Raw genomic sequence first — 26,229 nt, 5'->3', positions numbered from 1 at the left:
ATTCTCCATCCCTGGTGAGGAGATGAGCTGTAGTTTCCAAAACGTCCACAATAACAATCTTGTTTCAAAGTGGGTTTAGGTCTGTGGTAGTCTTTTTATGGACTTGCATATGGTTAAATGAAACATCCAGTCCAACAATGGAAATAATTATTTATATTTATATATATTTTATTATTATCATCATTTTTTTAAATGAAACGGATTATTTGATATACAGTATTTCCATTGAGCTTTTGCTTTTGCTACCCCCCAGCTGTGCTGCAGTTTAGCCTGTTCGGGGTTCCTCTGGTGGGGGCGGATATCTGTGGATTTGAAGGCAACACCACTGAGGAACTGTGTGTGCGATGGATGCAGCTTGGGGCCTTTTACCTATTTATGAGGAACCACAATGACAACTTCAATGCTGTGAGATCCAAACACTGTTTCTGTTGACTATATGTGTCTTTGTATTGATTCACTGAGTTAGTTCCATTTCTCATACTGTATGTGCTGTCACAGGGGTGGGGTGGGGTTATGATGGAGGTGAGGTCTGCCCTGGATGTTTAAAGCGAGTTTCTCTGTGTCATGTATCATGAGTAGTGGTTATAGTATCTCCTCCCATTGTCTGTGTGTTTTTGTGTGTCTGTGCCCGTTAGCCTCAGGAGCCATATGTATTTGAGCAGGAGGCTCAGGCTGCCATGCGGAGTGCACTGAACCTTCGTTACTCCCTTCTCCCTTTCCTCTACACACTCTTTCATCATGCACACACCTCCGCTGACACTGTGGCCAGGCCTCTCTTCATGGAGTATGTTTCATCATTTTAGGTTTCCCACTAACCCTAACTGTCAGACCATTAATTAGTATTAACTGCTTTCCGTGTGGGGTCTGCTCTACTGTCTTTTGCTCTCTAGGGTCAGCCTTTTTACAGTAAGGGTCAGTACCTGCTCCTGTCAGCCCCTCTGGACACTATCAACGTGCATGTGAGGGAGGGACACATTATCCCACAGCAGGTACGTGTCTGTGCTGACCACACAATCTAAATGTAACATTCAGTAGGAGACAAAATGTAGTTCCTGAATAGGGTTGGGTTCAAAAATCAAATTTCGGATTAATTTAGATTTTCATTTAAAAGATCTGATATTAATTCATACAATCTTTAGATCAATCTTCTTATTTATGCCATTTTCTATATCCTCAGCACAAATCTCATAAGACTTGACCACGATAGTCTTGCATGAGAGAGTCTGAAGATTTGTTCATTAATTTGTCATTTATGGTGTAGAACCAGAAATGCTTCCACACGCTGCTTTTCAGAAGCGTTGTTGTTTCGCTCCCACAGCAAACCCGCTACTGGATAACTTGGTAATCTCTTCAAACTGTGTAATGCTCTTCTAGACATTTTTTGATCTTAAGGTTCTGGTTTTTAAGGTTCATGGTTTGAATTATCATCTACAATTTTAGTGTGGCGTTGCACTGTGTGGCCATATTAAATTCGCATTAATACAACTACTTACTATGGTCAATATAAATGTGAACATTAATTTGTTTTTAGGATGCACCAAGTTAAAGACCTGCGACCCTCTGGTGGAGGATAAAGCGGTAGATGATGACTGACTGACCAAGTTAAAGACATCCAAATTTTGTACAATTTGCAACATTCATTGTGATTAAGTCTATTTCATACCCAAGCAAAGTTGTTTTGGACGGTGAAACATCTCCAAATGAAATGATCTTAAATCAAATTTAATTGGGACATTGTGAATTGGAATTTAATTGAATCGGGACATCAGTAGCTATACCCGGCATGATTTATTAATTATTTATAAAAATAATTTAGTTTTAAAAGAAATCCCAAAACACCTGGATTGCCAGCTGTGTGAAGAGACGCTCTAACTTCAGTTATGGTTCTAATGATAAACGAAGCTGAATCCAAGCTGCCAAAACCGTCACAAAAAAAAATTAAATGTAAATATATGTAATGTTAATGTTTTTTTTGTTTATTTTACTATTCTCAAAATGATTATTTTCAGATTGTCGTAAGTCTTAAATTCAAGGTTGTTTTTTTTATAGTAAAAGCCCCTGACATTCCGGAAGCAGTGGAATTAGAGGGGTTTGGTCTCGATCGGCACAATCAAGTTGCTGGACATATACTAGGCTTATTACAAGAAGTGGGATAAGTGTAGCTTTCAAAATAAAAACATTTGCGATGCATTCTTTAAAATTGCATTTTACTTTGAAAGGAATGGCCGGAAGGGTACGTGATGCTCTAAAAACAACTGCAGCGACGGGCGTATGGTGTCACTCTTGGAAAACAGGGGGGCAAACAGGGCTACGCTATCCCACACCTGAGCTAAATCCTTGACAAGTGAGGAGAAACGACGCCGGTACGTGCTGCTCCGTCGCCGCCCGCCCGGTGACATGGGTGTCCGACACGGGCTGTAGACTCCTGCAGCAGGGACTGAAGGTGAGAGCTCAGCTGTCTGGTCCCGTTTCTCTACACGGTGCCTGTTATCATTCATTTATTCCTGCTACTGGAACAGGTGTATGACTACACGCCTCTCTGGCGCGAGGGGCATCTGTCATGGTTATCTTCTTTAGCAGCTAGCGAAAACAAACTTTTAAGTTGCAATTGGCGAGGGTTTCGGCCCCGACAGAGGCAGCTAAACTAAAATACTGATGGCTCACAATAGATGGAGTATCCCACACAGCAGATAATGTTAGTATGGGCCTGTGTGCGAGTAATGCTGCGGTGTCGAAAGCCTGGTCCCATCTTCTACATCTTATACCGTCCGCCGGGTGCTGCTAACTGTCAGACCTCAAGATGGGATGAGACTAACGATGATAACGTGCATCACGCTAACAAAAAAATAAATAAAATAAAGAACCGGATCAATCGATCGTGGGGAATTTCCATTTACGAGATTATCTTGGACAGGAACATTGTTGATATTTCACATGAGTGGTTTGAAAATGCTTTCTAGCTCGCCAATATACAATCCTAGTGATTTAGGTTGAAGTTCCACAAGGGGGAGCCATTTCATTTCAGAACCCCACATTTATTAAGTTATCTTATATTAAGTGTTCAGTAAAATATATTCCTATTGAAATAGCATTTTTTTTGCAACACCTCAACAATTTGTAATGTTTGTTGTCAATGCATTTTATTGTAATATTGGTAACACATATTGTACTATTACAACATTTTGTAACTACATTTTGTGTGTTTTTTGGTTATGTAATATTTGTGTAACATAAGTTCAGCTGGTTCCTCTGTATCCATAGGCTTTCAGAAAATAAGCACAAATATGTGCATCCACAGTAAAGGGAAATGTTCGTTCACACGTATAATCTTTTCCACTGTTCTTCTGTGTCTTAGTTTTTCTCTTTTTCACCCTTCAATCATACAGTATGTGTCCTGAAAAAACACAGTCCATCAAAAGCAACATTATCTAATGAAATTTGCTCAATTATACTTCGAGATGAAATGTGTGAATATATGGGAGAATAATATCACAACAATCCTTGCGAATTTAACTGGGAGTGGAAGACAATATCTCAGTAGCTCTTTGCTTGTAATGATTTCACACACCTTTTATTATCCTTAAATTAACAACTGTTCAGTACACACTGAACAGGCTTCAGGATGGTATGGAACATAAACATTAGTCCTCATGATCAGGTCTTTTTATTTGTTTACACCTTGATTGTTTTTTATGGTGATGGCGTATGGGGAGTGGCTGATTAGCTGAAAGTGCAGCACGTGTGGGTGAAGGGGAGATTGTATGATTTTTACTGCCATACAAGGCATGTTGACAAATTATTTGTGGTGCCAGTTTCTCCAGTTTGTAGCAGAGGCTCAATAACGGGGGGTTCAACCCATAGATTAAGTTTGCCTTGACACCCATTCAATGAAGCGCTTTACCCACTTTAAGCAGACTGCCTAAAAATTGGACTGATTAGTCACTAAAACCACTATATAAACACTGTTCTTATGACTGAGTGCATTTAACCAGAAGTCACTCATTTTGGTAGTTTTTAAACAATTAAGTCAGAAAACCAAGTGCAATGTGACATTTCTTTCTTGTGTAGAAGTTTTTCACGGTCCGACTGCACAAAGCTCTTGAAATTGCTATGTTTATTGTTAGTTTTGTTTACTTATGAAAGTCAAACAAAGAACATCTGTAGATATGTGTGCACATCACTGAGTCACATCATAATGTTTCCTTATTCCACAAGAACCTTGTTTTTCAGGCTTCTTTGTGAGTGTTCCCTTCCCAATCTGCCCCAGGCACGTTAGCATACTGTGCAGATGATAAGGAGAGGATGTTCTACATAGTCTCATCTATTCAAGTGTAGCTGACAACTTAATTAATATTGCCCAGAGTTGAGAAGCTAAGTTCCTGGAAGCGTGTGGCTTTTATACTTGCAGCTAAATTTCCATGGTTTGGGTTTCAGGTTTCCGAATAAAGACCTTCTTTTACCAGGGAAACTGTAAAGTATTTTGAGGGCCACACAGTGGTGTTAGACAGAGTTTGGGATGGTTTTTCAGTCCAAGGTATGCGAGTCGTTTTGATTAAAGGGAGAAAGGTCATAGAGGAGAGGCTTAGCTTCAGCACACTGAGGTGTTGACAGCATAAAATGATGAAGTGAGAAGCAAGCAGTGAGAGGAGTCTGTGTGGATGGATAGACCATATCAATCTGACCTGACTCACCCTGTAATCACACAAAGACCAAAATAGCCACTGGATAGTAACGTTTCTGTTGATGCTGTTATTAGTCTACTGGATAAACAGTTGTGTGTCATGGTTAAAGTGCCAGTCTGTCGATATGCACATGGTTTTCAGAGCTAGCAGCTTGTTTTTTTGGTTGATTCGCAACTGGTTGACATCAGTCATAAGAATCTGAACTCTTATTTTGAAGCCTCCAAGATTCATGATCAGGCTGGTGCCATGTTGACATTTTGCAAATGGAAGTTCAGAGGCATCACCTGTGTGTCCGTCACACTGGTGTCCACCCATATGTGCTGTGCTTTATTGCCAATTTTCCTCTGAACAGGAACATCAATTCAATTCAATTCAAAAATCTACATCATGTGCCATTTAGGAGACTGTCCTTTCTTTGTAATCAGGAGTTTTCTGGTGGCTAATCAGTATATATATTGTGTGTGCGTGTGTGTAATGTTTTAGATTATTGAGATCACACATTAGCCTCTTTTTAGAAGATGTATTGCTCTAAATTCATCCATTCATTTCCTACTGCTTTATCCTCCACATGAGGGTTGTGTCCATCTACAAATAATAATTAGTACCAATGGTCTCTTCTCCTGGGTCCTGCTTGGATTTCCTGTCTGTGGCCTGGCATCAGGAAGTGGGGTGCCTGCTTAATCAGGCAGAAGTAAAAATGCCCTCTGAGGAAAAAGGAGGGAACATTCCTCAGATGGAGTGAGTGAGTATGTGACCAAGAGCCAGCAAGAGATCAAGGTTGCACACATGAAGTGGCTCCAAAGATGCAGACATACATGTCAAAACAAGAGGGAGAGAAAACGATGACAGTTATAGGTCAGTCAGCAGTCACTCATCACTAGTCAGTACACTTACATGATGATATAAAGAACAAAATGATTGTGTTATTTATACGTTCAGCAGGATGTAAGCTGGCCTTGACACTCTACACGTGCTCCTCAGTTCCTAAAACTAGGTTTGGACATGAAAATAACACAAGAAGCAGGTACACAAAGGAAGAAGGAAAAACATGGCAAAATCTATACCGCTGCATTTTTTGACTGATCAGCGTAAATAATTCAATATTTTGAAGTGAATAACATGTTACCACTGGCGAAAGTTGTTTTGGTGTGTCACATAATAGGTAAACTGGGAATCACCTCAAACTAACGAGCTAAAAGGGGGCATATCACCACCTAGTGTAGCGGAGGCAGACACACTTAGTGCAATAAATCACTCCTCCACTAGTACTAGTGCAGGTATATTGGGACCAAGCTAGTTGTCCAGTTAAGTGGCACAGACGACCTACAACCGTAGTTCAACTTAACTGCATATGGAAACTTGCTGAGTATATGTGAATTGATCGTGGTGACGTTTCTCACATCAAACAAGGAAGTAGACAAGTTTAGCAGTGGTGACATGACATGCTGGTCCCAGTTGAGCACTGGTGTTGATGACATCTGTTAACCACTGATAACTACTTGGAATTTCACACGGATGGAGTGAAGTGTGTTTGCTTTGCTTACGTCTTCCCGTGCGTCTGTGTCTCCGTGTGTTGTTTACAAAAGGAGCGGCACACTAGTATCCACCGTACCTGTGAATGTGTGAGTAGTTGCAGGTGTGAGTATGTGTAAAAAAAAAAAAAAAAAATGTGGCAGGGAAAAGTACTAAGGGGAGGGGACACTGTGAGGACACTGCAGTAAACAGGTGGAAGGGGAAGTGACGATCTGTGCACCCTCATAGCGCTCGTCCTTACAATGACTGGCATCTTTGTTTTCTTCTGTCATTTTCTCCCATCTGTCTCCTTGTCCTTATTCATTCTCCTAAAACTTCCTGTTCTACTCCAAAATCCCAGAGGATGGGCCCGGTGTCCCAGCGCCTGAGGAGATGTCTCTGGGTCGGCTCCTGCGGCGTGCCTCCTCCAAAGCCTCGGACCTCCTGACCTTTAACCCCGGAGCAGGGGGCTCAGCCTTGCGCTCGGGCATTGATGGCGAGATCATCTTTTCCAAAAATAATGTCTGTGTGCACCCTGCGGAGCCACTGCCTGGTCAGGCTGAGCACCACCCAGGTCAGACTGGACTGATGTTGAAACTGTGTTAGGGCTGCAATAATGAGTGATTATTAATTCATTCATAATTACTAAATTAATTGCTAAATATTTTGATAACTGATTGCACAGTTTAAGTTTTTTTTAACACAATAAAAACAATTTCTTTGATTTAAGCTTTTTAAATTTAAATATATTGTGTTATTTAGTTTGATGGCGTTATATTGCAATGTTCCATCTTGTTTTAAATGTATGAGTGAATATTACATCGAAGAAAAATTTAAAATGCAGTTGCCGTATATGTCAGATAAATTGTAGTTAGACATTTTGTAGATATATTAAAAGACACTTGATGTAATTGAAGCCGCTCTCTTAAGGCCCTCTTCTTCGATTTTTTTCAAATCCTTCACCTCTATTAAAACTAACAGAATTTCTCATCTCTTACTTCCTGTGATTGTCCTTCTGTCTGTGTGCTCTGGGAGGTTACGACTCACCATTCAGGTTTCTGTCTGAGTCGTCATCTTTTCGTGGGCTCATATCTTCTTAGGTTTCATGTTTGTTTTAAACCTCCAACTGCCTTTGACTTGTAAAAACTTTTATCCTCCCCTCTCATGTAACCTGAATACTCTCATTGTGATTACTACTCACATGAATGTGGTCTATGTTGCCCTCTGTAGGCTACCTGTGTGTGCACGTGGAGAAGGACGAGAGCCTTGGCTCCACTCTGATTCTGACCTGGGTGCCCAATTCCCGCATCCAGAGGCAGGATGAGGAGGCGCTGCGCTTCATCACCCCCGAGAGCTCCCCTGTACGCAGGAATGCGCGCCGCCGAGGCAGACGGTGGGCAAAGTACATCCTGAAAATGTCATGCATTCAAACAGATTATTTGAAATCCTTAATTTAGTTTGAATGTTAAAATCAAGACAACGTGCCTCTGTGTCTATGGTTCCCCACTATGAATCAATTTGTCATGCTCTAAAATAGTGTCTGGCATGGGTTAGTGATATCATGTTTTCATATTAGTCCATCCATCCATTTTCTACTGCTATATCCTCCACTTGAGGGCTGTGGAGGGAGGTGGAGACAATCCCAGCTGACATAGGGTGAAAGGCGGGGTACACCCTGGATGGGTGCGCATGCAAACTCCACACAGAAAGTCCCTTAGTTCAAACAGGGATCTGAACCATGTGGGCCTTCAAATCAATTGATATTGATAATTATCACATATATTCAATTCTAAATTTAATTTTAATTTATTACATTATAGTTTTTCTCATTGGTGAAAAATGTAGAAAAATTATAATTCTGGTTTTAAACTTCTTCGTGTGTCCACAAATCCGAAGTAACATATTCAAAGTCATTGTATGCGTTACACCACAATTTATTTTTTGTCCAATGCATAAACAAAGGGCTTTCAAGAAGTGTGCTGCTCTGCCTCAAGGCTACATATACGTTATACTGACGATGTGTCAAACTTGCCCTCCTGCGCAGACCTAACTCCCGTCCTCGAGTGGCCCAGGAGGAAGACGAGGATGAAGAGAGGAACATTACCAGCAGCACCTCTACGGACAGCCAGAGCCTGGTGGTTGAGGCTGGAGTGGACGTCTCCTTACACCAGCAGCAGCTGCACTCGGCTGGGGACGAGGGGGACGAGTGCTCCTGTGAGCTCTCCGATGAAGTGAGCAGGGACAGCACCATGGGTTCTGACTCGGACACCTTCTCCTCCCCTTTCTGCTTATCTCCTGTCAGCGAAGCTCTCTGTGAAAGCAGCGGCTCTGTCTTCCTGGACAATGAAAGCAGGTCAGTGAGAGGGTTGAAAATCGACATTCCTTATCTAAACTCTTACTAACACAACGGAAAAGTTAGTATTTGGTTTTGGAAACCCTTTTTGAGAAGTCGGGGGACTTTTCTATACAGAAAAAAGCAATTTATGTTGTTGGTGTTGATGATGTTTGGTCTTGGTGAACAAAAACAATACATCATTATTTGTGTGCTGGGTAGTTAACCTAAAAATGGGGTCTGTTGGGTAATCCGACCTGGCTAAGAAAACATTTATGTACATCTGCAGTGCAGGGGCAGGTGGGGAAAAGAAGCATTTATTCTGTCAAACTGCTGAATGAATAAAGAGTAGAATTTCCCTCTGAAACCTTTCAGGGGCACTCAATACTCCAACTTGTGTGTAGACGTTTCACTTTATCAGCGCGATGTTGCTATTTCCTGCTATCTGTTTTGACTTAAAACAAATCAAATAAAAGTAATTTGTTAATTTTATATCTGCTCTAGTCCTGGTTTGACCGTGGTCTTTCTGTGTGGAGTTTGCAGGTTCTCATTTTCGGCTACTCCAGCTTTCTCCTACAGTCCAATTACTGTTGGGTTAAGTTATATGGAGACCCTGAATTAAGCTTAGGGGTGAATGTGAGTGTGAATGCTTGTTTGTCTCTCCATGTTGGCTCTGTGATAGGCTTGTGACTTGTCCAGTCTGTACCCTGCCAAATGTCAGCTGGGATTGGCTCCAGGTTGGAGTTTTATAACACTATAACCGTGGTCTTGGTTTACAGCCTCGCAACAGAATTTGTAGCATCACAGAAAGATTTGGCCAATCACAGGACAGTTCAGAGAAAACGCGGCTTATTCTATCGGCTGTTCCACCACACCTACTCCCCTAGTTAGAATTAATGATCCTCCAGTACTGGCAACAACATCTGCAACAAAAGCCTGAAAAAGGAAGCAGTCTAAAAGAGAGTCTGTCAATAAATGCCATAAACTAAGAGTAGAGAGTTAGAGCAGGAACTAAGCTCAGAGAGTGGCCATCCCAAAACACGAGTGACTGAATAACCTGCTGATGAAACTAAGCAGTAAACTGTTTTTCCAACAAACTTGCCTACTGCAGCTTTTAAGGATAAGATGGCAAAAGGGATGGATGTCTCTTTGAAAACAGGTCATGTATTTGCTTTCCAACGTGCAGACACAACATAGGAATTGTTCTCTTAAAAAACAACAAAAAAAACAGATTGAAAAGATTCCTCTTGTAGCATAATAATCACAAATGTTTATTTGTTCCACAAGATTCAAAGTGGATTATAAGGGTGTTGTAGCCACCACTACAACCTACCACAAGGTGGAGCCAAAAAGAAAAGAATGGATGCCTGAAGAGTCATTTACACCCTTTGGCCACATGGTGGCTTCCTGCACTATGTGAACAGCAGAGATGGCTTAAACAGAGGCAGTGAAGTGTTGTCAGACTTCAAAGTGGCTTTTCTTATTTAAAGCAGATCTCAATTGTGTTTTATGCCATAGATGGCACAGAATAAGTAAAGACCAGAGACCTCAGCATTTCCAGTGCACTTTCTCTAATCAAGAGAGCCATCTGGACAGTCACTGTGTTAGACATTTGACTTTATGATTCCCCCCGTGGTCATTTCCTCATGCAGCTATTTGGTCTGACATGTTGCCCAGAATGTGCGAGTCTGTTTTAGTGTGTGTGTTGAGGGGAGAGAGAGAGAGGGAGAGACAGTGTGTGTTTAAGCCTCTTTTAACCACTCTCAGACCCCAGCTTGCTGTAAGTGCAGTCAGTGTGTGACTTGGCAAGGCTCTGAGCTTCACAGCTTCTAACCTTTACTCTGTCCTTCTCTTCCTGCTCTCCTCTGTGCTTCACTCACTCACTGTTAGGGCCTCTCCAGCTCTCTGGCACTAACATCCATCTGCCTGTTTTTCCCTTCTCCTCTTAGTTTCTACCTCTGTCTCTGTCTGTCCATTCCTTTCACTCTTCATCATGTATTTTTCCTCTTGGTTGTTCTCTCTGTTTTTCTCGATATTGTTTCTTTCGGCATATCTACCTCTCAAATATCTTGCCCTCCTCCCCTTGCTAAAGTCTATGTGAAGCCCTTTGATTCCTGGTGCTCTTGGGGTTGTTGTGCTGTGCTGAATGTCAGCTCTCTGGATTAGAGGACTGAAGAGACTGGAGCAGCAGCCAAAACCCTGGAACCCACTCAATCTCTATTTCTCTCCCTCTCTCTCTTTCTTGCTTTAATTGACACTGTTAAGGGGCCAGAAACTGGAAACATGTCACTTGGAATCACTCAATGAGAAAGAACTGCATATGAGAGTGCAGGAATGGATGAAAAGGGGAGAGGAAGAATGAGAATGGTGGGAGAGGAAAATCCACAGCACTCTCTATCAAGCTTCTTAAGTTTTTTTGAAAGTTCAACAGCAGTTCATTAAGATACTTTTGATTGTATTTGTGTTTTTTGAGACTTTACCTGCAGAATTATATCTCAGTTCTGTCAACTTTTCAATCCAAAAGTGAAAAATGAAACCCTCACAAGTCCCTGCTCTCTGTTTTCAGTGTCCTGGCCCTCTTTTTCGTTGATTCTTAACATGTAGAAACTTGAACTTGTAGTATTTTGGTTCTGTGAATGTCGATATACCACATGTTTAATACATTTCTCAAAAACCCAACCTGCACTGACCGATTTCCAGGGTTTGCCCTCAGAGCCCACACCAACTCCTTTACTTGAGCCCATCTTCATGTCTTTGTTCCGTCCATAGATTAGTCAAAGAGCCTGGAAGCCCCTTGAGGCCTGTAGCCCTTGGTCCTGGTTCTCAGGGTGACCTGGCAGCATCTTCCCCCAGGGTAAAGCCTCCTTTATGTGGAGAGAGGTGTTATGAAGAGCCTGAGGGCAGTTTGATCTCTCCTTGGCCTTGTGGGACATGTCAGTTACAGGAGCCTGGCTTGTTTACATAATGTATTCTGTGTACACTTTATGAGGAGACTTCTGTCTATAGTACATGTTAATCATTTGTTGAGTTTGTGCTTGAATGCAGCACAGCGGGCAGCCTGTGTTGTAATGACAAGCAATCAGAACAGCACGGCCTGCTGTTTTTCAACTGTGTTTCATTTTGCACATTTATGTCACCGCAGGGAAATTCACAGAAACGCTCATTTGAAGATGTACTGTACTCGCATATGTTGCATGCTAGTAAGAAGAATGAATTTCCGCTGTAAATGTGCTGAAAAATTCAGCTGTAAATGTGCTTATAAACGCGCTAAGATTGACAGTCACTGGCATCGTGAAAAAGTGTGAACAGTAGTCCTTTTTTTTTTAAAAAGAGCTCCTCCACATTTCAGATTGCTTAACTCTCTGAACAGAGCTCTATGTGCCTCTGCCCCAGTCTCCTCCTATTCCACAGTCTGGTCTGTGGCATGATACATGAGACAGAGAGCAGTAAATCACCAGATAGCAGAGGAAACTGTGCAGCTTGGATTGATCAGCCATGTTATTCTCCCATCTGCTAACGGGGAAATGATTAGCCGGACATGATTGATTCAGGGTGTAATAGATTAGACCTGGTCCTGCCTCCCTCGTCTCTTCAAAATGCCCACATGCCAATTGTGTTTGCCTTGTAAACAGGTGATTGATTTCTGAGCGAAAAGATGTGCCCTTTTTACAGAAGGATACTCGTAAATGCACACATGCTCAAAACAGAGGTAGAAATGGTTCTTGTAGGATACTTATTCAGGCAATATGTGTGTGTCATACTAAGTGGTACACAGCCTAATTTAGATGTGTGTGTGTGTGCTTCTCGGATATCAGTTGCTTTAGCTCATTTCTGTGTTGGCCTGTTTCTCAGTGTTAACATGTCTTGAGACGTGTTTGAGAGCGCATAATGGTCATTAGCTCTGGTGTGTGTGTGTGTGTTAGTGAAAGACGTAAACATGCCAGTTAGTCAGTGTTTGTTATAATTGCAGAGTTTGTGTGTGTTTGCTGTGGAACAGGGTGTGTGTGTGTTAGCCACATATTCTATTTAGTCTGTTTTGTCGCATGTGTGTGTCCATATTTATTTATATAGGTGTGTGTGTGTGCTTTTGTGTGTGTGTGTGTTTGTGTGTGTGTGTGTGTGTACTTCTGCAGCAGAGGAACCATCAGATCAGGTTTCGGTGCCGGGAACAACATGCTGGCCATGGGGGAATGACAGGGGAAAATGGACGGCAGGCAATGTGATTTGTGTGTGTACAAATTTCTGTGTGTGTGTGTGTGTGTATGTGTGCATGTGTGTGTCCTAAGAAGCCGCCATGCATTCCTCCCATTCTCAGCGTCTTGGAGGAACCATATTGAGACACTAAACAACAGGCCAGAACTAAGCTGGGGATAATCCCATATGTCTGCACGGTTATCACTGGCTAAACGCTGCAGGCTACTGTCGACATAATATTTATTACCAAAGTAGTTGAGTAGATCAGTATCCGAATATGAGACACAAGAATGGAGAGATTTTTACACAGATGGGATAAACAACATCATGGAAAATATGACTCACTTCCCCCAGTTAAGAAACAGCTTAACATCCTAATTCATAAAAAGTCATTCACCTTTACTTCTTCTTCTTCTTCTTCTTTTTTTTTGTAATTGCCAGAGAGCTCTGTGATGAGACCATGACCCACTCGGCTAGTTCTGCCTCCAGCCTGGACAGCCATGTCCCGTTCGAGAGCAGCGGCCAGTTGCAGAGCATGCGATGGGAGGAGCAGCAGAAGGTGCTGGCTCTGGAGCAGTTGTGCGGTGTTTTCAGGGTGGACCTGGGTCACATGAGGTCGCTCAGACTCTTCTTCAGGTCAGCAGGGTGTGCCAAAGGTCATAGGGTCATGTGGGGTCACCTCATCACACTACTGTTCTAGGCACCACACTGTGATGTACTAGGTTTAGGATAATGGCATGGTTTAGATGATATTATAGAGACAGATAAAAGAAGCCCACTGCAAAATTACAAGAGAAGTTGTTTATTTTTTGTTTGAGTTGGGCAATTGCACATTAACTAACTAAAGGTTAAATTAACAAAAGGTTGCATTCATAGCTTGCCTCTGCGAAGGAGGTACCTGAGGACACACTGGTCATCAAATGACAGAAACTCATAGACACTGTAAAAAGTCAGGAGCGCTTTTAGCCATAGGTTGCTCCTGTCTCACTGTGCCAGAAAGTGGCACAGGAGGTCATTCCTCCCTAGAACTATCAGACTTTTGAACCCCTCTACCTAAATACAGTATATACCACCACTTTAATATATGTTGGCACCATTTATCAGTGTGCAAAATGTGTGGTCCCCAACTGTATTTTAACTTTTTAATTTTGAGACTTTTACTTGTTATATCTATGACTTGTTTTATTGTGTGGATTGTATATTGCTTACCGAGCTATGTAGGTGTCGTAATGCTGCTCCAAAACTAGATAAAGTCTATTTGTCTGTCCGTTTGTTCATCCATCCATCTGAACTTTGTGTTTTTTTTTCCTTTTTAGAAAGAATGGAAAAAGAATATTAACTTATACTGAAAACTAAAAATCACATCACAAGTCTAAGCATAGCTCATCCCGTTCATTTGTAAAATACAGAAACTGTTGTGGTTAACCACATGATTCCTGTAGGATGTGTGTATATTAACACAGTGATTTTTTTGTCTTTGTTATTCATTATGTGGCTGCAGTGATGAGGCATGTACCAGTGGTCAGCTGGTGATAGCTAGCAGAGAGAGCCAGTATAAGATCCTCCACTTTCATCATGCTGGACTGGACAAGCTGGCTGAGGTCTTCCAACAGTGGAAGTGCTGCAGGGAAACTCAACTGAAAGACCAGGTTGGATTACAATCAAACATCCCGTGTGGCTTTTCAGCCATGGCTTGTTTTTTTTTTTTTTAAATTTTTTTGTTATGTCTTTTTTTTTTTGCTACTTCAGGTGTCAGATGAGAAATCCTGCATGCAGTTTTCCATCCAGAGGGCCACCCTGCCATCAGCGGAAACCCACCCAGAGGAGAGGCTCTATCGGCGGCTGGATGTCACCACCTGGCTACGTCATCTCAACCACACCGGGCAGGTAGAGGAAGAGTATAAGCTACGCAAGGTATGTCCGGGGATGCATGTGATTATTTTCACAATGTTTTCACTAGGGATGAGATGGTATGATATTCCAAAGGTATGATAACTTATCACAGGGTTGTGATTACAGCTACAAAATGTCTCCTTGTTTGACTATCGTACCATGGGAAAACACAGCTGAGAGACTGCTTTCACCAACCTGTCGGGGGTCTGGTGGGGTCACTCAATGCTACACACAACATGAGTGATTTCTGCACTTTGTTTTTAGTCATTAAAAACAGCTCAAAGCTCAGGCACGGTATGACTGCAAACTTAAGCTGTGGCTTTTTAATATCATGGTATACTTTGAAACCAGTAACTGGCCCACGCCAAGTTGTGAACTCAGTCAGGAAAATACACAGACTGGCCTCTCGAGCCATTTCTCCTGCTGATATCCATACAATCGAATGTCACATTTTCTTGGGTTTTCTTTTCAATCTGACTGACTCAAAGTCAACTCCACAGTGTGTGACTTTCAGTTTTAATCAACTCCACCTCCACTCTGTAAACAAAGAGAGCGTTGTTCTTGGTCGATGCCTTCCCGTGAGTCATTTAGGTTTCCTTGAGATTGACTCAAATCAAGATTCACCATCTTACTGAAATGAGTCAGCGGCAGTTTGACTGTGACCGAGTCAGAATAAACGGTGTTTATCAATGTTTCAGTTTCAGTTTTGCAACATTTTGCAAAACTCGTTAAATAATATATCCACTGTCCGTTGCTAAGGCAATAGCTCTGTGCATTTTGTGCTATTTACACCTTGCATGCTGATGTACGTGATATTTTCACACATTTATTTCTGTTTGTGTGGCCCCTGTTTGCCCTCTGAACATTTGAGAGCACTCCCTTTGAATCACTCCGCTTGCTCACTTTTCACCAGGCCATTTTCTTCGGTGGTATTGACCCATCTATCCGTGGCGAAGTGTGGCCCTTTCTGCTCCACTATTACAGCTACGACTCCACCTCCCAGGAGAGGGAGGCATGGAGACTGCAGAAACGCACCGACTATCATGACATCCAGCAGAGGAGGTGAGGATAAAAAAAGAAAAGATAAAGAAATGAAAACTGACAAACAAACAATACGTTAAGATTATTTTAAAAGTCTGACTGAGGCACGGCAGTAGTTTTGACACCGTGAAACGGCAGATAAACTGTCATGTGGCGGCAGTATCAGCTGCCAAATGCTCACTCAGTCAAACATACAACCATATGTGACTCCATTGTGGCTTTTCATCGCAGGCGCTGAGCAATCAATAGGCACAATCAGGGAGGTGTTAAGGGGAGGTGCTGGGTGTGAAATAAAAGGTCTCTGGAGAAATAACATGTCGGCGCATATCAGATCATACTCTTGTGAAACGCAGCTCTGGTGCACACAGATGAGCACATGTACACATGTCACACGCATAAGCACTTACGCCGGTCTTAAACTGCACTCCACCATCTGAAGGCTAAGCATGCACATACTTTAACATGTTGTGCCATGCTCTCTTGTAATGAATATGATAATTGGACTGGTTTCCTCTCTATGGCCTATTAACATTTTAGTACATCAGAAGCTCTTATTGAAGTCGGGTAATTAGAGGCCTTGTTCTAACTCTGATATGGATTCCTTTAAAGACCATTTGATGCAAGCAACCTTCAGGGCCACTGGTTGATCATTAGGTCTAAGGATACATGTCTGTGGTTTCCTTCTCATCTCCTAACCCCCTTGTTCCTCCCTTAGCTGTAGAAATGGAGACAGTGCAGTTGTAACAAGTAACTGCACTTTGTGCAGAACCACAGGCATATTGGATTATTGCAGGCATAAGCCAGCAGATAAAATTGAGTGGCATTAATACAAGTGACAGAGAAAAATACTTCGATTGTTGAGAAAATGGTACAGATTCAATGATATTAGCATCTCAATGACATCATCTTTCTTAATATTGACTGGCTTTCTTGTTTTGTCAATGTATCATTCTGCCATACCAGAGTATGCTGTAAATCCAATTTGTTTGGGATACATTTTGAATTTATTACATGCTGCATGCTTGATAAAATGTCCTTGGCAGCCAACATGAACAAAAAGGGCCGTTTTATATATAGTTCTTGGTTTTGAACATAAAACTTCAAGGATTTGTCTTTGGTTTAAAGATTTGGAGAAGAAGAAATTCCCATTCAACTGTCAGTACCACATTCTTTGTACTTAAATTTACATTTACATATGTACACACCAACTGCAAGTTATTGTATTCATTATCACATGTTTTTCATATATTCAATTTGAACATCATTTGTCTTGCTTTGTCTGACTAACGGAGTTTATATGAAAAATTACTTTTTTACAGTATCAAAATGATTACTGATAAAACTAGTGTCTACTTAATTGTCTCTGTTGTAGAGCAGTTTGTCTTATCCATTTTGAATTATTGAGCTTGAAGCTAAGAAATCAGACTTCTAACTTCCCTTATGGCGTCATGAACGGTAACATTTTCAACTTGAGTTGAGGAATCAGTCATGTGGGTGATTTGATGTGGTTTTATGTTACTTTTACTGTGCCATTTGATTGTGTTTTGTGCTGTTTTTCCTTGTCGTTTATGGATTTTAATGATTTTGTACAGCACTTTGGCCATCACTGTTGCTTTATATGTACAACTGGATTGGATTTTGTGCTTTTGAAGATCAAGTTTTAGCTTCCAGCTGTAGTCTGTGGGTGTGTGCATTTCCCTACAATGAATTAAAATAAAACGGTTAGTAAATAGTCTTAATGTTGCCTTAGCTTCCTAGCCTCAGAAATATTAAGTGTTGAAAACACGAGGTGAACTCCTGAGTAAAACATCCTCCAGAGAGAGCAGAGTAGAAATGACACAAACACACGGCACTGAAACTAAACAGTTGCGTGGCATTGCATCAGGTGTGCGCTTATTATTCCTGGTGGGGCCACATGGAAAACAAACAGTGTTAATTAAATCCCCTCTGCTTGTTTGGACTTGAGTACATTAGTGCCATACACAGAGTACAGTGCTAATACAGTCCCTAACATTTAGAGGCATGGTTGGGGGTTTTATGATTGTGGTGTTTTCCTCAGTGGGGTGCTTGATGGTGAAATAGCCCTTCAGTCTACTGCCTGCCCACCCACACATTTCTCACTTTGTTGTCAGCTCACTATTAGTTTCTTTTTACACCAGTGTAACATTTAAGTTAAAGAATATTTGATTGTTTTTCTGTATCCTAATTAGAAGGCATCCCCTAAGAGGTTATATAGTAAAAAGTTAACTTTATAAGCCACTCAAGAACAAATGCAATTTTCTTTTAATATATCTAACTTTTACATTTCTGTCCATTGTTGGCATGTTTCCTTCAGATTGTCGATGAGCCCAGAGGAGCACAGTGAGTTCTGGAGAAAGGTCCAGTTCACAGTAGATAAAGATGTGGTGAGAACAGACCGCAGCAACCACTTCTTCAGGGGAGAGAATAATCCCAATGTGGAGATCATGAGGTTAGATCCTTTTCTCCTCATTTCCCCTTTATCCCCCCCCCACTGATGATCTCTGTTTCGTTTGTCCTCTTTTTGTGTCACTGAGTCCATCCTTGTCTTTGCCATATATTTGCCGTATATTCCTCAGCCCAACACAAAGGCGTACCAATTAATTTCATATTCTAAACTTATTGACCGTGACTAACCCGTCTGAGTACTTTTGATGCATAGGCTGAGCTAATGGCTTTCTAAATGAGGAGCAACAGGATTTAAACTGCATTTTAGTTGAGTGCCTTTTACCAAGGTTTTTCCTGGTATTAGGTCTTATGCTGTTTCTGGTGCTGCGCATGTTCAAATGTAGGGCCCTTAGTTCATGCATCTTCTGTTATCTGTTGTTCTGATATGTTACGGATCATTTTCTCATTTAACTGACAGTGGCGTCCTTGTATCTTTCCTTATCTTATTTTCAACTGACAAAACCACTGCAAAGTCTGGTTCTGCAACCAGACAGGAAGTAAACTCCTAGTTTACTTCCTGGTTTTTGCAAAGGACATTGGTTCACTCCTTTTTATTAAAATTGCACTAAAACTATATAATACATCCTCAGGGTTTTCTCTTTGTTTGTTCAACACTTGCTAATCACAAGGACTGCCAGGGAAGTTTTCTTCAAAGTAGTTACCATAGACAAAAAAAAAAAAAAAGGAAAGGAAAAAAGAAAGATCATTAATTATCTCCCTAGTTACTAGAAGAGTTGGCATAGCAACCTCTAAGTGGAGCTCGTCATGTTTTTCTGGGCATTAGCAGCAATGCAGAAACACATGTTGGATCATTCAGAGTGTTTGGGTGGGACCTCACTTTTCAGTGGTTTGGCAGAGCTGCAGGGTCGTGAACATTTCTATAGAAGGGAAATTAAAATGTTTATGATGTTTTATTGCCCCATCATGTCAGTGTGTTTTCTGCTGCGATGTTAACCTCAGCACTAAGATGTCCATGGCTGTTCTTGCCCCAGGCGGATTCTGCTCAACTATGCAGTCTTTAATCCAGACATGGGCTACTGCCAGGGCATGTCTGACTTGGTGGCCCCCCTGCTCACTGAGGTCCAGGACGAAAGCGACACCTTCTGGTGTTTTGTTGGCCTCATGGAGAACACCATCTTCATCAGCTCACCGCGGGATGAGGACATGGAGAGGCAGCTGGTAGGTCTTGATCTTGAGAAATGACAAATTGAAACACTGATGTGGACATAAAGGTTCCTGTTTACAGTATATTAAATTCTTGCATCAATGAAATGAAAATGCCAAAAATGTACACCATTTTTACAATCATTATTATTTTTAATAACATGATTATTGTGTCTCTCACCCTTTCATTGAGAGCAGGCTTTTTCACCCCATCTTCAAATTCACCAGTTTGTCAAACTACTATTTAACTTCTGACATGATCAGACCACATGTTATAGCATTTGTGGGCTTTTGTTGACATTGTGGATTTGCTAAACACGATTCTGCTTCCGAGTCGCCATATACTGTACAAGTATAAAGAGAAAGACATGATATCTGTGCATGTTCACTCACTTGCAACCTAGATAAGCCTGAAATATTACTAGAAAACACTGGACTGTGTCTGTGTGTTCTTCCTGACCTGTCTCTAGATGTACCTGCGGGAGCTGCTGCGTCTCATGCTGCCCCGCTTCCACCAGCACCTGACCAGGCTCGGGGAGGACGGCCTCCAGCTGCTCTTCTGCCACCGCTGGATCCTGCTCTGCTTCAAACGAGAATTCCCAGACACGGAGGCTCTGCGTATGTGGGAGGCCTGCTGGGCACACTACCAGGTCAGGGCAAAGTCTGCGCAGCTCCTTTGCCCACACCACTTTGTTAAAAAAACAAAAAACTGCATATGTGAGGGCATGTGGGCGTTTCACCAAACCTTCCATTTCACCAAAGTACTACAGTGTTTCATGGTTTTTCTTTCAGAATGCGGAAGATAATTGTTAACATGTGGCATCACCACAGACTATTGTCACCTTTGAAATGTCATGTCTTTTCCTCTTGGTCCAGGAGAGATTAAATTCAACAGAGATTAGATTTGATTTCATAAAATTCACATTCCATTCCAAAGTACAAAAAACGCCGCTGCTTTTGAAATACAAAATCTTTGCATCTAACTCCACCGTGTGATCGTCCAGTAACTGTTTCTGTGTTGTATTCACTGGCAGTACTTAGCACCTGACTTTGTCATGCCATCTGTTCATACGCTGCGGGTTGTTCTGATCTTCAGCTACAGGTGGTGATAGAGGCGATAAGAGATAGGAGACTGAGACTGAGACCTCAATGTCCCAAACTGGATTTTCAAATGATATCTGATTTGTCTGTCAGTTGAGGGCAACGTCATCATCATCATTTATTGTTTTTTTTGTTATTCATTCTTGGCTCTTGTAATCTGATGTTGAAGCAGAAGCTGAACAGCTGAACTTAAATGATAGTATATTGTTGGCAGGATCATTTGTTTTATTATAAGAGTTTATAGTTTAAAGAGATGTTTAGGGTACACTTTAAGTGATTAAGTGTGAGCAGTACTGGGCATATAAATATCTATATACACATACATATCTTCTCATATGTGATCACAAGTCCTTGTGATCACATATGGTCCTACTCGTCCAACTTGTATTTGTCTTCTTCAAACGCTGCTCTTCATTCAGTTTCCTTTTAAATGAACATTTTCATTTGTTCATTGTCTACTGCTTCACCAGCAGCCCATCGCTGGGCAAACACACTCACACTCTCACATTCACACCCACCGTCAATTTAGATGTGTCCAATTACCCTCTGCATGTTTTTGGACCGTGGGAGGAAACCTTGAGAGAACACAGAACCTGGGATCTGAACTGGCGACCTTCTCACTGTGAGGCAACAATGCTATCCACTGAACCATCTAAATTTACATTTTCTATTCCTATAATTTTGTTTCGTGGGTTACAGCAATTTAAACCTGTCTTCCTATCTGTTGTTGGTACTGCTTATTTATCAATTGCTTTATTTTATTGATTATTTGAGGAGTGAAATGTATAAAATTCAGTTTCAGAACGGCAAAAGACAAAAAACTAACGATTGACAATGTTTCAATGATTATCAAAATAAACATACATTGACACGTACAACAATGACATTGACTAACTACAACAAATAACAAGAACAATTGAAAAAAAAGGTAAAAGGTAAACTTATTAATATAACCAGCATCTCAGTGTTTATAACCAGAGTTTTATTTTAGGGTTCAAAGCTTTTGATCATTTCTAATGTCAAGCTATTCCAACTCTGTGCACCTTTAACTGAAAAATAACTCATCAAATGTGTTGCGTTCAGGTGGTTTACGGTCTCTTTTAGCTGCTCCCCTTTGAGTGGCTCTTAATTGTCATGGTTTAGATTTTTTGATTCACTATCTTTGTGGCAAGGTTATTCACACGCCTTTGTGTGAACATTGAAAAGATATTGAAGGTTTTTGCAGTAGTGCCATTCTTATTGGCTTCTGATCCAATATGCAGTATTCAGAGCTTTACCGCTTCACCATCCTCTTTTCTTCTCTCAACAGACAGACTATTTCCACCTGTTCCTGTGTGTGGCCATCATCGTTCTCTACGGGGAGGACGTGACGGAACAGCAGCTCGCTACCGACCAAATGTTGCTTCATTTCAGTAACCTCTCCATGCACATGAATGGAGAATTGGTGCTACGTAAGGTATCGATTTACGCTTTTCTTACCTCCTTCTTTTGACTGTCGGTCATTTATTGAGACACGTTCAGAGATTTCTCAGTACGTGAAGGTGACGTTAAGGTTTTTATGAAATGTGTGTTTGTTTTTTTCTTGAGGTATTAATACATTATCAGCACTGACTTGTGCCATGTGCACCACCATTTCCATGTTCCCACCAGCAGGACACTTGCTGTCACTGATAGCATGGCTACTCAACAAAAGTACTTCCTAAATGTACTACACCTTCAGCCTTTTCTAGCTATAATTTGAAGTTGGAAAAACTGGTATTTGTCTGCTCCAAAGTCCATAGAGAAAATCGCCAATCAGGGAACACAGGAGTTGCTCATCCACTACTTTTTCTGTCAGTTCAAATGTGTTAACTTGCGATTTCGGTGTTTGAAATACTTAATTTGGATTTTCCGTAAGTGGCATAAATCTAACAAACAAGGCAACCTCCTGTGTACCAAAAATATGCAGATTTTCTTTGGTTTTCAAACTTCAGTTACCCGAAAAAGGCCTTCTAATGGAGAGTTAAAGCAATAAAGCTCCTACGCAGGTTTACAGAAAGGGCGAAGACGCTATTGATCCTGTTTCAATACCTCATACAACCACACTTCGAAAAAACCTGAGCTATCCCTTTTAAAATAATAGAATAATCTGTGATTAATGTGCACGCTCACAGTAATACCTCCGCAGTCTTCTGCATTTCTATATGGTGTTATGTATGTATCAAGTGGCCATGTCCAGTGCTGCAGCAAAGCAGCTGTGATACAGTGTAACCTGCCCCGCGGAGGCCTTGAGATGCTGCCACGTGGAGGATTTATGATGTGCATCCCTGCTATTGTGTCTGTGCCTGCATCCTCATGTTTATGGATGCTGTGTTAGTACTGCTTCACCACAGGCAGTGAGTTTGTGTTAGCATGCAGGACACACTACTCCTGTTGTTGTTGCCTGAGATTTTGCATCCAGCGTTTCAGGAGCATGCAGAGCAGCTTTTTAGCTTTAGGTAACACTGTGGAATGGTGACCTTGACATGCAGTAGATTTTCGTCTACATGATATTAGAAAAAAAATGATTGTGTTAGTCCGACTGAAACGGGACTTTTAAAATAGATGTAAACATGTTATTCAGGTTGTAATAGCTACTATATCAGAATTCTCAAAGTCGAATTAAGACACCTGGATAATTATTATTGCATGTATATGTTCAGTCAAACCAGGGTTGCATGCAAACTGGCCCGAGTACTCTGTGCATGCTCATGTTCTCATCCTCCCCGTCTTAAATCCAGAAATAATAGCAGAAACTGTTAAGATAAGATAATACTTCATTGTCTGTTTGCATAACCATTCTGACAGTCATACCAGACAGAGATAAGACAAAGTCAGACACAGGACAATGCAGCCATAAAAATAAAGTCCATAAAATACACAAAATTACACATTAAATACATTAAACTTCCTCAAAGGCATAACCAGGGGATTCATTTTGGCTGAAAAATTAGATGGAGTAAGGAAAGAATGAAAGTATTATATTATATCTGTTCCCGGTACACAGGAAAATAAGAACAACAACATTGACAAAAAAACATTTTTGGACTGACAAGGAGACCAAATTTATGCTCCGTCAGCCTAAATAAATGTAATATTTTTTCAACAGTTCATGGATGGTAGCAAAACTTGCTTGTCATGCTAACTAGCTGCAAGCTGAACTGGAAACCACCTCCCCTAACACGCAGAAAGGGCCCACATCTTGTAGCGGAGGCAGATAAACTTCATTCAATAAATAGATTCACTGCTAGTTTGTTTACTGGGACAAGGACAGAAGTCCAATGGAATGACGCAGTCTAGCGGTGCATGGAAATGTAGTCTTTTAGTCCACTTAGTTTTACATCTTCCAGTTAACTTTTTATGTTTTTGTCTGATTCTTATCAGTCCAAAGCTCCTTTTTCCTCTTCTACATTGAGAATTTTTAGTTCATCCTTCCCCTTTCGTCCTGCTCTCCCAGGCCCGCAGCCTTCTCTACCAGTTCCGCCTCCTACCCAGGATCCCGTGCAGCCTACATGACCTTTGTAAACTGTGTGGTCCTGGGATGTGGGACAGCCGCTACATCCCCACTGTGGAGTGCTCAGGTGAACACCCAGACTCACAGAGCTGCCCCTATGGAGGCACGTCCACTCCGCAGCCGTCCACACCCTCCCCGTCGTCCACACCTTCACCTTCACCAAACTTCACCCCCACAACTCCGTCAGAGGGCAAGAAAGGAGCCAAAGCCCGGGATATTTTCACTTTCCGCAAACAGTCCTAAAATTGAGTTTTTTGGGGGGGGGAAACAAATGCGTTTCCTTCAGCATTTGCTGCCCTCTGACTCCTATGTCCAAATGCCCTGCTTCTAATTCGTCACCTGATCCTTTCCCGTGGTGCAATGTGGAACAATGCCTTACTAGAGTGTTATTTCAAACATTGACAGAACCTGCGATGGGGATGGATTGCTGTTGGACATCCTGGAGGTCAAGAAGCTGCTTTCCTCTCAAAGCAGAACAGACAATCACTAGCCACTATGTTGGTCTGGAGCTACTTCAGGTTTTCGTCTGCTGCTGGCCTGGCACACATCCCTGGCCTTTGTTAGCAGGAGTCACGCAAGAGTCTGAGGCAACTGGCCTGAAATCTCTCCGGCTCTGAGCACAGGTCGAAAGAACCTGAAGATTCATTCACAGGAACTCTTCCCTCACAATGGGATATTTGTGGAAGTCTGAGCAGAAACATTTTTAAATCAAATCCACACCCTCGGTGTTGACAGACTCCAGAAATAGGATTATAACAAATTACTGGTACATTTCATTTCTTTCTTTTTTCTTTCTTTTTTTTTTTAAATTTTCATTTTTCAACAAGTGAATGTTTGCTTTTTATATCGGCAGTTACAAAAATATTTAGCAATATATGCTTGCATGAAAGATACTTTCCGTATAGAGGGCACTATACTGTATGTTTGCTGGAAAACACACATAAGCCCCAAACAGACGCAAGAAAGCGTTTACATCAACGTCGTTATAGGGCTCTTCATATTTCCTCAACAGAACGTGGTGAGAAACATGATCGGGTTTTTTTTCTTTTTTCTTTTTCTCTCTCTGTTACAAAGGAGGAAGCTCGCCATATGTTTCCTTCTGACAAACTCAGACACAGATGTTCATGTTACCTCTCGTGCAGCAGGAGCTCCATCACTTTCACATTAGCATCACACGATTTAAAGACGAGTTCCCTGTCAGAGGAGTACGGATGGATGTGACAGCGCTGTCTGCATTAGCGAGCACAGATCATGTTCGTCTTGACAGTGAAATTGAAGGCCTCCTGTTTTACTTGAAATGTTACCTTCTGTGTTGAATAATGTTAAAGCAGGGTTATGGAAAAAAAACAAAAAAACACAACGTCAACACAGTGCTCCACCCTCACCGGAAAAATGAATGATAAGGCACTATCAACACTGAGAATCAGTCCACGGGAATGTACCTGTCTTCTCACTCCACTAGAGAAGTGTGAAGCTCTTGTGTGTATACGTGCATGGATGTGTTGTGTGTGTGTGTGTGTGTGTGTGTGTGTATAAACTGAAGTGACCTCTCAACATCTGGTAATGAGTCGGAGAAGAGCCGTAGAAAGCCTCCCCTCTGACCACTCTCTTTAATTATAGCAGTCATCGTGGGGAGAAGCAGGCAGAGGAATGACGAAAGAAAAAAGCTGGCCTTTTAGACTCCTCCGAGAAAACAATCACAAGAGAGGCGAGAGAAACGCGATGATTTAGGCCTCAAACGGGGGATATGTAGTAATATGCACCTTGTCTCCGTGATTTACGATTTCCAAATGGAAAAGATGGCACATGGAGGATATTTCCCCCCCTGGAGTGGAAGAGGAAAGAGAAATTGGTGCTAAAATGTAACATCCTGACCTTCAGTCAGTATCTCTCTCTCTCTGACCCCTCTCTTTCGCCTCTCTTTCTCCTCTCTCACTCAGCGAGCATTCTCTGCAAGTGACACTCAGAACCTTTTTCCTTCTACTTATCGTGTGCAGCTGTTCACTGGAAATGCCTGCAGGGTTTTAAGGATTGGTGGCTGCAGTGAAATGAGCCAAGTCAGAGATGTAGGATGGAATAATCTGTGTGTGTGTGTGTGTTGAGGTCCTGATAGAGTCGCGTTGTCCGCACAGGCACATGTAAATCGCAGGCCTAATTAATGACCACTCCTATTTAAAGGGGGTTGTGACCAATCATCACTGAATGTACCACTGTGTGTTGCTGTTGAGCTCTCTGACATGTTGCGATGACTATATAAATCACAGGAAAAAAAGAAAAAAGAGAGAAAGAACCGACTCTTACTCAATGCAGTC

The 26,229-nt window shown here is 41.6% G+C and overlaps 1 protein-coding gene across 3 annotated transcripts; it reads left to right on the top strand.

Annotated features, from left to right (window-relative positions):
* tbc1d16 (TBC1 domain family, member 16) lies at positions 1-26,181 on the top strand. 3 transcript variants are annotated; one of them, XM_044050563.1, is made up of 17 exons: positions 1-405; positions 636-784; positions 891-989; positions 2,220-2,443; positions 5,344-5,424; positions 6,556-6,768; positions 7,425-7,587; positions 8,239-8,547; positions 13,162-13,356; positions 14,222-14,369; positions 14,470-14,634; positions 15,527-15,675; positions 17,990-18,124; positions 19,113-19,299; positions 19,755-19,934; positions 21,695-21,841; positions 23,861-26,181. In XM_044050563.1, the coding sequence occupies exons 6-17, from the start codon at positions 6,588-6,590 to the stop codon at positions 24,158-24,160; spliced, it is 2,259 nt and encodes a 752-aa protein (XP_043906498.1). In that variant the 5' UTR covers positions 1-405; positions 636-784; positions 891-989; positions 2,220-2,443; positions 5,344-5,424; positions 6,556-6,587; the 3' UTR covers positions 24,161-26,181. The 3 variants fall into 3 exon arrangements, with proteins under 3 accessions (XP_043906498.1, XP_043906497.1, XP_043906499.1); XM_044050562.1 differs by lacking the exon at positions 5,344-5,424; XM_044050564.1 differs by lacking the exons at positions 636-784; positions 5,344-5,424.
* Positions 26,182-26,229: the final 48 nt, after the last annotated feature.

This window comes from Solea senegalensis, linkage group LG19 (assembly GCF_019176455.1).
Source record: "Solea senegalensis isolate Sse05_10M linkage group LG19, IFAPA_SoseM_1, whole genome shotgun sequence".
Taxonomy (NCBI): domain Eukaryota; kingdom Metazoa; phylum Chordata; class Actinopteri; order Pleuronectiformes; family Soleidae; genus Solea; species Solea senegalensis.
This window is presented reverse-complemented; position numbering and strand designations above follow the sequence as displayed.

Bases quoted from the DNA above. Each gene is read 5' to 3' on its own strand.
- tbc1d16 (XM_044050564.1), top strand. From the start codon at position 6,588: ATGTCTCTGGGTCGGCTCCTGCGGCGTGCCTCCTCCAAAGCCTCGGAC. The intron at 8,548-13,161 runs GTCAGTGAGAGG...TGTAATTGCCAG, and splicing joins TTCCTGGACAATGAAAGCAG to AGAGCTCTGTGATGAGACCA. The intron at 15,676-17,989 runs GTGAGGATAAAA...TGTTTCCTTCAG, and splicing joins CATGACATCCAGCAGAGGAG to ATTGTCGATGAGCCCAGAGG.